Source organism: Oncorhynchus keta, unplaced genomic scaffold (assembly GCF_023373465.1).
Source record: "Oncorhynchus keta strain PuntledgeMale-10-30-2019 unplaced genomic scaffold, Oket_V2 Un_contig_2869_pilon_pilon, whole genome shotgun sequence".
NCBI classification, from domain to species: domain Eukaryota; kingdom Metazoa; phylum Chordata; class Actinopteri; order Salmoniformes; family Salmonidae; genus Oncorhynchus; species Oncorhynchus keta.
In genome coordinates this window covers 132,501-145,643 of record NW_026286174.1, presented here as the reverse complement: position 1 = coordinate 145,643, position 13,143 = coordinate 132,501, and the positions used below count along the sequence as shown (strand labels likewise).

Below are 13,143 nucleotides of genomic sequence, written 5' to 3'. Positions count from 1 at the left end.
GAACTCTCATCTGAACGGCCTGGTATCTTCTCAGCACGGTGAGGGCCTGGTATCTTCTCAGCACGGTGAGGGCCTGGTATCTTCTCAGCACCGTGAGGGCCTGGTATCTTCTCAGCACGGTGAGGGCCTGGTATCTTCTCAGCACGGTGAGGGCCTGGTATCTTCTCAGCACGGTGAGGGCCTGGTATCTTCTCAGCACGGTGAGGGCCTGGTATCTTCTCAGCACGGTGAGGGCCTGGTATCTTCTCAGCACGGTGAGGGCCTGGTATCTTCTCAGCACGGTGAGGGCCTGGTATCTTCTCAGCACGGTGACTACTGGATTGAGTAGAGGGGGGATTTATTTCCATTTGTTGTTTCAGACTGATCTGATCTCTGATCGACAGGGAACATAGAAGTAGAGTTAGTAGGTGGAACCTTTTAATCAATAGTCAATAATAGACTTATCATATTGATCTCTGGAGATCAGAACATGTGGAGTGGCCCTGGGTGAACATGGACATCATGCTACATGGACATCATGCTAAATGGACATCATGCTAATGGACATCATGCTAATGGACATCATGCTAAATGGACATCATGCTAATGGACATCATGCTAAATGGACATCATGCTAAATGGACATCATGCTAAATGGACATCATGCTAATGGACATCATGCTAAATGGACATCATGCTAAATGGACATCATGCTAAATGGACATCATGCTAATGGACATCATGCTAAATGGACATCATGCTAAATGGACATCATGCTAAATGGACATCATGCTAAATGGACATCAATGGACATCATGCTAATGGACATCATGCTAAATGGACATCATGCTAAATGGACATCATGCTAAACATCATGCTAAATGGACATCATGCTAAATGGACATCATGCTAAATGGACATCATGCTAAATGGACATCATGCTAAATGGACATCATGCTAAATGGGACATCATGCTAAATGGACATCATGCTAAATGGACATCATGCTAAATGGACATCATGCTAAATGGACATCATGCTAAATGGACATCATGCTAAATGGACATCATGCTAAATGGACATCATGCTAATGGACATCATGCTAAATGGACATCATGCTAAATGGACATCATGCTAAATGGACATCATGCTAAATGGACATCATGCTAAATGGACATCATGCTAAATGGACATCATGCTAAATGGACATCATGCTAAATGGACATCATGCTAAATGGACATCATGCTAAATGGACATCATGCTAAATGGACATCATGCTAAATGGACATCATGCTAAATGGACATCATGCTAAATGGACATCATGCTAAATGGACATCATGCTAAATGGACATCATGCTAAATGGACATCATGCTAAATGGACATCATGCTAAATGGACATCATGCTAAATGGACATCATGCTAAATGGACATCATGCTAAATGGACATCATGCTAAATGGACATCATGCTAAATGGACATCATGCTAAATGGACATCATGCTAAATGGACATCTAGTTATACATCCAATAATAATCAAATATTAAAATATAAAGGGTTGTGATATTTTAATTACATTTTTTTTTTAAGAAATTCAAACTCAAAGAATCAAAACTATGTATGTTGTGGTCTCCTCTCAGAGTCCCCCTTCAACACCCCCCCCTCCCATCATCATCCCCTCCTCTCCTCTCTCTCCCTCTCACTCTCTCTCTCTCCCTCTCTGTCTCCCTCTGTCTCTCTCTCTCTCTCTCTCTCTCTCTCTCTCTATCCAGCTCTCCTCTCAGAGTCCCCCTTCAACACCCCCTCCCTCCCATCATCCCTCTCTGTCTTTCTCCCTCTGTCTCCCTCCCTCTCTCCTCTCTCTGTCTCTCTCTCTCTCTCTCTATCCAGCTCTCCTCTCAGAGTCCCCCTTCAACACCCCCCCCTCCCATCATCCCTCTCTGTCTTTCTCCCTCTGTCTCTCTCTCTCTCTCTCTCTATCCAGCTCTCCTCTCAGAGTCCCCTTCAACACCCCCTCCTCCCCATCATCCCTCTCCTCCCTCTCTCTTTCTCCCTGCTCCCTGAGTTAGGAATGACAGATTGCCTAACAGAGAGACATTTTCAAAGGCTTCTCAGACAGCGGTTGGTTGAACAGCTCTTTTGACGTCAGGAATACTCATTACTTTCTCATCCGGGGTTCTCTCTCTCCCTCCCTCTGTCTCTCTCGGTATTATTTACTTTCCCGAGAGAGACCAGGGAGCACGCGCGCTCTTGGCTTAGCCTCGTCCGTTCCAAACACACATACAGTATAGTTTTATCGGCGGAGGGCGCGTTGGATTTGATCCAGCTTTAACTGCTTGCTACTTGTCAGTTCAGCTGTCGGGGGGTGAAACCGTCTGGAGGGGTTGTTGTTGTTGGTTCAACTCTACAAGTATTTTCCGTGTTTATATTTATAAAGTCTATTTAATGGATACGGTATGGAGTTAGCGCTGGTGAGTTTTGAGAACGGCGGAGCGAAAGGAAGCGCTGGCAATGCCGGAGATGTAGCCTGCCGTAACGCGCTGGATCACCCTCAACCTCCGCCGTTTGTCCAGAGTGGACTCCGGGAGCTGGGCTACAGCGGTCACAAAGAGATTAATACAACCGGGAGTCCCAAACCGAGGACGTGGAAAATCAACGACGTGAATAACACTTTGAGTTGCAACGAGAACGTGATGGATGCGCTCTGGCGCGCAGACCACAGTCCCCATCTGTTGGATGATGACATGTTGGAGCGCAGAGACATGGACAACAACGAGAGGGTGCTGATCAACATCGCTGGGTTAAAGTACGAGACACAGCTAGGGACACTCAACCAGTTCCCCGATACGTTACTGGGGGATCCCTATAAGAGGATTAAATACTTCGACCCGCTCCGGAACGAGTACTTTTTCGACCGTAACCGGCCAAGTTTCGACGGGATCTTATATTTCTATCAGTCGGGAGGTAAGATCAGACGACCTGTCAATGTGTCTATCGACGTGTTCGCCGACGAGATTCGGTTTTACCGACTAGGGGAAGAGGCCATGGAAAGGTTTAGAGAAGACGAGGGATTTATTAAAGAGGAAGAGAAACCGCTACCGCAGAATGAGTTTCAGAAACAAGTCTGGCTCATATTCGAATACCCGGAGAGTTCCAGCCCGGCGCGAGGCATCGCTATAGTCTCAGTGCTCGTCATCACCATATCCATTATCACATTTTGCATGGAGACATTACCGGAGTTCAGGGACGAGAGGGAGCTACCGGTCTCCAGTCGGCCTGGTAACAACACTGTTCCAGGTCCCTCTCTCACATTCACAGACCCTTTCTTCATAGTGGAAACCACTTGCGTGATATGGTTCACTTTTGAATTCATAGTGCGTTTCTTCGCCTGCCCCAGCAAGTCGGAGTTCTCCAAGACCGTCATGAACATCATAGACATCATGTCTATCCTGCCTTACTTCATCACGGTGGGCACAGAGCTGGCGGAGCAGCAGGTGGAGGAACCGCAGGAGCACGGCAACGGACAGACCATGTCTCTGGCCATCCTCAGGGTCATCCGGCTGGTCAGGGTGTTCAGGATCTTCAAGCTGTCCAGACACTCCAAGGGGCTTCAGATATTAGGACAAACCCTCAAAGCCAGTATGAGAGAGTTGGGGCTGCTCATTTTCTTCCTCTTCATCGGAGTCATCCTCTTCTCCAGTGCTGTGTTCTTCGCCGAAGCGGACGAGCCCGAATCGCATTTCTCCAGCATCCCCGACGCCTTCTGGTGGGCCGTGGTCACCATGACGACGGTGGGCTACGGGGACATGAGGCCGGTGACAGTGGGGGGGAAGATCGTGGGCTCGCTCTGCGCCATCGCCGGAGTGCTGACCATCGCGCTGCCGGTGCCCGTCATCGTGTCCAACTTTAACTATTTCTACCACCGGGAGACGGACCAGGACCAGTCTTCTCTGAAAGACGACCCGCCCAACAGCAGTCAGGACAGTCCTCAGTTAAAGAGGAAGGACAGTAAGGGATCTGCCAAGTCGGGAGACGAGGAGGACGGACCAGGAGCGGAGAAGGAGAATATCAAGGCTAACAGCAGCATGAACATTAAACGATCCCTTTACGCGTTCTGTCTGAACAAGACGGAGTCGGACCTGTAGTCCCCACAGACAGACAGACAGACAGACAGACAGACAGACAGACAGACAGACAGACAGACAGACAGACAGACAGACAGACAGACAGACAGACAGTAAGAATTCTCTTTTTATTACAGTGACTAATTGAATAGAGAGCAGTGTGTTTTGCCACGGTGATTTTCAAGCCTCTATCAGTGAGTTGATATAAAATCCCTCCTGGTATTAATGGATTTGAAGCCTAAACGAAAGCAGAGACTTGGGTCCTAAATGACACCCTATTCCCTACACAGTGCACTACTTCTCGGGCCTATGGGTCCTGGTCTAAAGTAGTGCACTATAAAGGGAATAGGGTGTAAGTTTCTGCTGTTGCAGTCCAAGGATGAACACGTTACAATCCTGAAAAGTTTTAGAGAAATGAGAGTTGATTTATAAAAAGCCCTTTATAATCTTCTTGATATGGTAACACACACACACACACACACACACACACACACACACACACACACACACACACACACACACACACACACACACACACGCACACACACACACACATTGGTTCTCCACATTAACATAAAATACACACACAACCCCAGATAGCCTGGGTCCCTACATTAACATAAAATACACACACAACCTCAGATAGCCTGGGTCCCTACATTAACATAAAATACACACACAACCTCAGATAGCCTGGGTCCCTACATTAACATAAAATACACACACAACCCCAGATAGCCTGGGTCCCTACATTAACATAAAATACACACAACCCCAGATAGCCTGGGTCCCTACATTAACATAAAATACACACACAACCCCAGATAGCCTGGGTCCCTACATTAACATAAAATACACACACAACCCCAGATAGCCTGGGTCCCTACATTCATATAAAATACACACACAACCCCAGATAGCCTGGGTCCCTACATTAATATAAAATACACACACAACCCCAGATAGCCTGGGTCCCTACATTAACATAAAATACACACACAACCCCAGATAGCCTGGGTCCCTACATTAATATAAAATACACACACAACCCCAGATAGCCTGGGTCCCTACATTAACATATAACATATTTATTATATATATTATTAACATAAAATACACACACAACCCCAGATAGCCTGGGTCCCTAATACTCCTAGTGTGGTCGGTTATCTAATGCTATAGCCTGGGTCCCTAATACTCCTAGTGTGGTCGGTTATCTAACGCTATAGCCTGGGTCCCTAATACTCCTAGTGTGTTGGGTTATCTAATGCTATAGCCTGGGTCCCTAATACTCCTAGTGTGGTGGGTTATCTAATGCTATAGCCTGGGTCCCTAATACTCCTAGTGTGGTGGGTTATCTAATGCTATAGCCTGGGTCCCTAATACTCCTAGTGTGGTGGGTTATCTAATGCTATAGCCTGGGTCCCTAATACTCCTAGTGTGGTGGGTTATCTAATGCTATAGCCTGGGTCCCTAATACTCCTAGTGTGGTGGGTTATCTAATGCTATAGCCTGGGTCCCTAATACTCCTAGTGTGGTGGGTTATCTAATGCTATAGCCTGGGTCCCTAATACTCCTAGTGTGGTGGGTTATCTAATGCTATAGCCTGGGTCCCTAATACTCCTAGTGTGGTGGGTTATCTAATGCTATAGCCTGGGTCCCTAATACTCCTAGTGTGGTGGGTTATCTAATCCTATAGCCTGGGTCCCTAATACTCCTAGTGTGGTGGGTTATCTAATGCTATAGCCTGGGTCCCTAATACTCCTAGTGTGGTGGGTTATCTAATGATATAGCCTGGGTCCCTAATACTCCTAGTGTGGTGGGTTATCTAATTCTATAGCCTGGGTCCCTAATACTCCTAGTGTGTTGGGTTATCTAATGCTATAGCCTGGGTCCCTAATACTCCTAGTGTGGTCGGTTATCTAATGCTATAGCCTGGGTCCCTAATACTCCTAGTGTGGTGGGTTATCTAATGCTATAGCCTGGGTCCCTAATACTCCTAGTGTGGTGGGTTATCTAACGCTATAGCCTGGGTCCCTAATACTCCTAGTGTGGTGGGTTATCTAACGCTATAGCCTGGGTCCCTAATACTCCTAGTGTGGTGGGTTATCTAACGCTATAGCCTGGGTCCCTAATACTCCTAGTGTGGTGGGTTATCTAACGCTATAGCCTGGGTCCCTAATACTCCTAGTGTGGTCGGTTATCTAACGCTATAGCCTGGGTCCCTAATACTCCTAGTGTGGTGGGTTATCTAACGCTATAGCCTGGGTCCCTAATACTCCTAGTGTGGTCGGTTATCTAACGCTATAGCCTGGGTCCCTAATACTCCTAGTGTGGTGGGTTATCTAATGCTATAGCCTGGGTCCCTAATACTCCTAGTGTGGTGGGTTATCTAATGCTATGGCCTCTGTGATCACATCATCACCTTACGTCCAGATCCCGTTCTACACGACCATCATTAAGTCAACAGCTACAGTAGGGGGGCTCTAATCAAGACTGCTAGCAGGACCGGAGATAATTACTGTCTCTGAGCGAGGCTGAGAGAGAGAGAGGATTAGGATGTGGTGAGATAGACTACTGGTCTCTGAGCGTGGCTGAGAGAGGGTTAGGATGTGGTGAGATAGACTACTGTCTCTGAGCGTGGATGAGAGAGGGAGAGGGTTAGGATGTGGTGAGATAGACTACTGTCTCTGAGCGTGGCTGAGAGAGAGAGAGGTTTAGGCTGTGGTGAGATAGACTACTGTCTCTGAGTGTGGCTGAGAGAGAGAGAGGTTTAGGATGTGGTGAGATAGACTACTGTCTCTGAGCGTGGCTGAGAGAGAGAGGTTTAGGCTGTGGTGAGATAGACTACTGTCTCTGAGCGTGGCTGAGAGAGAGAGAGGTTTAGGATGTGGTGAGATAGACTACTGTCTCTGAGCGTGGCTGAGAGAGAGAGAGGTTTAGGCTGTGATGAGATAGACCACTGTCTCTGAGCGTGGCTGAGAGAGAGAGAGGGTTAGGATGTGGTGAGATAGACTACTGTCTCTGAGTGTGGCTGAGAGAGAGAGAGAGGTTTAGGATGTGGTGAGATAGACTACTGTCTCTGAGTGTGGCTGAGAGAGAGAGAGGGTTAGGATGTGGTGAGATAGACTACTGTCTCTGAGCGTGGCTGAGAGAGAGAGAGGGTTAGGATGTGGTGAGATAGACTACTGTCTCTGAGCGTGGCTGAGAGAGAAAGAGGGTTAGGATGTGGTGAGAGACTACTGGTCTCTGAGTGTGGCTGAGAGAGAGAGAGAGGGTTAGGATGTGGTGAGATAGACTACTGTCTCTGAGCGTGGCTGAGAGAGAGAGAGGGTTAGGATGTGGTGAGATAGACTACTGTCTCTGAGCGTGGCTGAGAGAGGGTTAGGATGTGGTGAGATAGACTACTGTCTCTGAGTGTGGCTGAGAGAGAGAGAGAGGGTTAGGATGTGGTGAGATAGACTACTGTCTCTGAGCGTGGCTGAGAGAGAGAGAAGGTTAGGATGTGGTGAGATAGACTACTGTTGCTAGGCCTTATAACCGAGTCACCACGACCAACCAAAATGTCGTCTCTGTCTCTGACACAGTGTGTCATCAGGGAAGACCTTGTTATAAATATAGAAAACAAACAACAAACGCCAAATGGGGATTTTATTTTTGTATATTGTACTGTCTCTGTTTAGTCGTATGTTTACTACAGAAAAATAATAAATATTGATGCATTAAATGCACCTCTGAGACCATGTATATATTTTCCTAATTTTAGGCCTAATAATATTTATTGGCTGAAAGAAAAAAAAAGTAGACTTTATTTATATAAAAACATCTGGTACTACATCCCTCTCAGGGCCGTGAGAAGAACAGGACTACCCCACTCTCACGTCCGTGAGAAGAACAGAACTACCCCACTCTCACGTCTGTGAGAAGAACAGGACTACCCCACTCTCACGTCCGTGAGAAGAACAGGACTACCCCTCTCTCACGTCCGTGAGAAGAACAGAACTACCCCACCCTCAGGTCCGTGAGAAGAACAGGACTACCCCCCTCTCACGTCCGTGAGAAGAACAGTACTACCCCACTCTCAGGTCCGTGAGAAGAACAGTACTACCCCGCTCTCAGGTCCGTGAGAAGAACAGGACTACCCCCTCTCACGTCCGTGAGAAGAACAGGACTACCCCCCTCTCACGTCCATGAGAGGAACAGGACTACCTCCCTCTCACGTCCGTGAGAAGAACAGGACTACCCCCTCTCACATCCGTGAGAAGAACAGGACTACCCCCTCTCAGGTCCGTGAGAAGAACAGGACTACCCCCACTCTCACGTCTGTGAGAAGAACAGGACTACCCCCCTCTCACGTCCGTGAGAAGAACAGGACTACCCCCCTCTCACGTCCGTGAGAAGAACAGGACTACCCCCCTCTCACGTCCGTGAGAAGAACAGGACTACCCCCCTCTGAGGCTGAATGTGGAGGTATGTTCTCTAGAAGAGGCTGAATGTGGAGGTCTGTTCTCTAAAAGAGGCTGAATGTGGAGGTCTGTTCTCTAAAAGAGGCTGAATGTGGAGGTCTGTTCACTAGAAGAGGCTGAATGTGGAGGTCTGTTCACTGGAAGAGGCTGAATGTGGAGGTCTGTTCTCTAGAAGAGGCTGAATGTGGAGGTCTGTTCACTAGAAGAGGCTGAATGTGGAGGTCTGTTCTCTAGAAGAGGCTGAATGTGGAGGTCTGTTCTCTAGAAGAGGCTGAATGTGGAGGTCTGTTCTCTAGAAGAGGCTGAATGTGGAGGTCTGTTCTCTAGAAGAGGCTGAATGTGGAGGTCTGTTCACTAGAAGAGGCTGAATGTGGAGGTCTGTTCTCTAGAAGAGGCTGAATGTGGAGGTCTGTTCACTAGAAGAGGCTGAATGTGGAGGTCTGTTCTCTAGAAGAGGCTGAATGTGGAGGTCTGTTCACTGGAAGAGGCTGAATGTGGAGGTCTGTTCTCTAGAAGAGGCTGAATGTGGAGGTCTGTTCTCTAGAAGAGGCTGAATGTGGAGGTCTGTTCACTAGAAGAGGCTGAATGTGGAGGTCTGTTCTCTGGAAGAGGCTGAATGTGGAGGTCTGTTCTCTGGAAGAGGCTGAATGTGGAGGTCTGTTCTCTCGAAGAGGCTGAATGTGGAGGTCTGTTCTCTGGAAGAGGCTGAATGTGGAGGTCTGTTCTCTAGAAGAGGCTGAATGTGGAGGTCTGTTCTCTAGAAGAGGCTGAATGTGGAGGTCTGTTCTCTGGAAGAGGCTGAATGTGGAGGTCTGTTCTCTAGAAGAGGCTGAATGTGGAGGTCTGTTCACCAGAAGAGGCTGAATGTGGAGGTCTGTTCTCTAGAAGAGGCTGAATGTGGAGGTCTGTTCTCTAGAAGAGGCTGAATGTGGAGGTCTGTTCTCTAGAAGAGGCTGAATGTGGAGGTCTGTTCTCTAGAAGAGGCTGAATGTGGAGGTCTGTTCTCTAGAAGAGGCTGAATGTGGAGGTCTGTTCTCTAGAAGAGGCTGAATGTGGAGGTCTGTTCTCTAGAAGAGGCTGAATGTGGAGGTCTGTTCGCTGGAGGTTAAAATAGTAGAAGAAGAATCAGACATACATGAACATGTATTAATATATTCATATTAATGTACTTGTATTTGTTCTACTGTCTGTAGTGGTTCTCTCTACACCAATTATATTCCATCGTTATTCACCTACCGCCTGTAGGCCTGTTCAGCACGAATCCATATGAAAAACTATCCCACCTGGGTCATGGTTAGGGGTAAAAACTATCCCTCCTGGGTTGTGGTTAGGGGTAAAAACTATCCCTCCTGGGTCATGGTTAGTGGTAAAAACTATCCCTCCTGGGTTATGGTTAGGGGTAAAAACTATCCCTCCTGGGTCATGGTTAGGGGTAAAAACTATCCCTCCTGGGTTATGGTTAGGGGTAAAAACTATCCCTCCTGGGTCATGGTTAGGGGTAAAAACTATCCCTCCTGGGTCATGGTTAGGGGTAAAAACTATCCCTCCTGGGTCATGGTTAGGGGTAAAAACTATCCCTCCTGGGTCATGGTTAGGGGTAAAAACTATCCCTCCTGGGTCATGGTTAGGGGTAAAAACTATCCCTCCTGGGTCATGGTTAGGGGTAAAAACTATCCCACCTGGGTCATGGTTAGGGGTAAAAACTATCCCTCCTGGGTTATGGTTAGTGGTAAAAACTATCCCTCCTGGGTCATGGTTAGGGGTAAAAACTATCCCTCCTGGGTCATGGTTAGGGGTAAAAACTATCCCTCCTGGGTTATGGTTAGGGGTAAAAACTATCCCACCTGGGTCATGGTTAGGGGTAAAAACTATCCCTCCTGGGTCATAGTTAGGGGTATAAACTATCCCTCCTGGGTCATGGTTAGGGGTAAAAACTATCCCTCCTGGGTTATGGTTAGGGGTATTATTGTCCCCTATGACACCCTATTGTCCCCTGTTGTCCCCTATGACACCCTATTGTCCCCTATGGCACCCTACTGTCCCCTATGGCACCCTACTGTCCCCTATGGCACCCTACTGTCCCCTATGGCACCCTACTGTCCCCTATGGCACCCTACTGTCCCCTATGGCACCCTACTCTCCCCTATGGCACCCTACTGTCCCCTATGGCACCCTACTGTCCCCTATGGCACCCTACTGTCCCCTATGGCACCCTACTGTCCCCTATGACATCCTATTGTCCACTATGACACCCTATTGTCCCCTGTTGTACCCTACTGTCCCCTATGGCACCCTACTGTCCCCTATGGCACCCTACTGTCCCCTATGGCACCCTACTGTCCCCTATGGCACCCTACTGTCCCCTATGGCACCCTACTGTCCCCTATGACATCCTATTGTCCACTATGACACCCTACTGTCCCCTATGGCACCCTACTGTCCCCTATGACATCCTATTGTCCACTATGACACCCTATTGTCCCCTGTTGTACCCTACTGTCCCCTATGGCACCCTACTGTCCCCTATGGCACCCTACTGTCCCCTATGGCACCCTACTGTCCCCTATGGCACCCTACTGTCCCCTATGGCACCCTACTGTCCCCTATGGCACCCTACTGTCCCCTATGGCACCCTACTGTCCCCTATGACATCCTATTGTCCACTATGACACCCTATTGTCCCCTGTTGTACCCTACTGTCCCCTATGGCACCCTACTGTCCCCTATGGCACCCTACTGTCCCCTATGACATCATATTGTCCCCTATGACATCCTATTGTCCCCTATTGTCCCCTAGTGTCCCCTATGGCACCCTATTGTCCCCTATGGCACCCTATTGTCCCCTAGTGTCCCCTATTGTCCCCTGTTTCCCCCTGAGGGATCCTATTGTCCGCTGTTGTCCCCTATGGCACCCTATTATCCCCTAGTGTCCCCTATTGTCCCCTAAGCCACCCTATTCCCTATATAGTGCACTACTGTTGACCAGTATAGTGCACTACACAGGGAGCAGGGAGTCATATGGAAGCAGAGCAGGAGGTGTTGAATTGGAGCGTGTTGTGTTTGACAAGGTTGAACAGTGGAAAGTGAGGTGTCATGTTTCACAGCAGAATTCTGAGGGATTAGTCTCCTCCATCAGTACGGGGACAGAGTGTGTGTGTGTGTGTGTGTGTGTGTGTGTGTGTGTGTGTGTGTGTGTGTGTGTGTGTGTGTGTGTGTGTGTGTGTGTGTGTGTGTGTGTGTGTGTGAATCTAAAAGCCCAGTTGTGTTGAATGAAGACGAGGCGATCATCACGTCCGTTAGCCAGTTTTAGCTGTGTGACATTTGGCTGCAGTTTGATCTCCCGGTAAACAAACAGAACAGTTGGTTACCCCCCCCTCCCCCAGTATATCCTCTGGTCCCCCTCCCCCAGTATATCCTCTGGACCCCCTCCCCCAGTATATCTGGACCCCCTCCCCCAGTATATCCTCTGGCCCCCCTCCCCCAGTATATCCTCTGGTCCCCCTCCCCCAGTATATCCTCTGGTCCCCCTCCCCCAGTATATCCCTCTGGCCCCCCTCCCCCAGTATATCCTCTGGTCCCCCTCCCCCCAGTATATCCTCTGGTCCCCCTCCCCCAGTATATCCTCTGGTCCCCCTCCCCCAGTATATCCTCTGGTCCCCCTCCCCCAGTATATCCTCTGGCCCCCCCTCCCCCAGTATATCCTCTGGTCCCCCCCCCCCAGTATATCCTCTGGCCCCCTCCCCCAGTATATCCTCTGGTCCCCCCCCTCCCCCAATATATCCTCTGGTCCCCCCTCCCCCAGTATATCCTCTGGTCCCCCCCCTCCCCCAGTATATCCTCTGGTCCCCCTCCCCCAGTATATCCTCTGGTCCCCCTCCCTCCCCCAGTATATCCTCTGGCCCCCCTCCCCCCCCAGTATATCCTCTGGCCCCCTCCCCCAGTATATCCTCTGGTCCCCCCTCCCTCCCCAGTATATCCTGGTGTAGTATATCTCTGGTCCCCCCCCCAGTATATGGTCTCTGGTCTGATGTCTGGTAGAGCACTACCCTATTGGCTCTGGTCTGATGTAGTGCACTACCCCCAGTATTGGCTCTGGTCTGATGTAGTGCACTACCCCCAGTATATCCTCTGGTCTCTGGTCTGATGTAGTACACTACCCTATTGGCTCTGGTCTGATGTAGTGCACTACCCTATTGGCTCTGGTCTAATGTAGGGCACTACCCTATTGGCTCTGGTCTGATGTAGTGCCCTACCCTATTGGCTCTGGTCTAATGTAGGGCACTACCCTATTGGCTCTGGTCTGATGTAGTGCACTACCCTATGGGCTCTGGTCTGATGTAGTGCACTACCCTATTGGCTCTGGTCTGATTTAGTGCACTACCCTATTGGCTCTGGTCTGATGTAGTGCACTACCCTATTGGCTCTGGTCTAATGTAGGGCACTACCCTATTGGCTCTGGTCTGATGTAGTGCACTACCCTATTGGCTCTGGTCTGATGTAGTGCACTACCCTATTGGCTCTGGTCTGATGTAGTGCACTACCCTATTGGCTCTGGTCTGATGTGTTGGCTCTGGT

General features: G+C 49.0%; 1 protein-coding gene across 6 annotated transcripts in view; it reads left to right on the top strand.

The window, feature by feature from the left end:
• Positions 1–2,217: 2,217 nt before the first annotated feature.
• Positions 2,218–13,143, top strand: part of LOC127923179 (potassium voltage-gated channel subfamily A member 2) — a 107,563-nt gene continuing 96,637 nt past the window's right edge. The window contains exons 1-4 of one of the 6 annotated variants that reach the window (XM_052507125.1): positions 2,218–4,296; positions 7,950–8,017; positions 8,120–8,153; positions 8,389–8,572. In XM_052507125.1, coding sequence (XP_052363085.1) covers positions 2,435–4,123 — 1,689 coding nt within the window. In that variant the 5' untranslated portion in view covers positions 2,218–2,434 and the 3' untranslated portion in view covers positions 4,124–4,296; positions 7,950–8,017; positions 8,120–8,153; positions 8,389–8,572. Of the gene's footprint in view, positions 4,297–7,949; positions 8,323–8,388; positions 8,573–13,143 lie in introns of all 6 variants that reach the window. The other 5 variants (XM_052507122.1, XM_052507123.1, XM_052507124.1 and 2 more) reach the window with 5 other exon arrangements.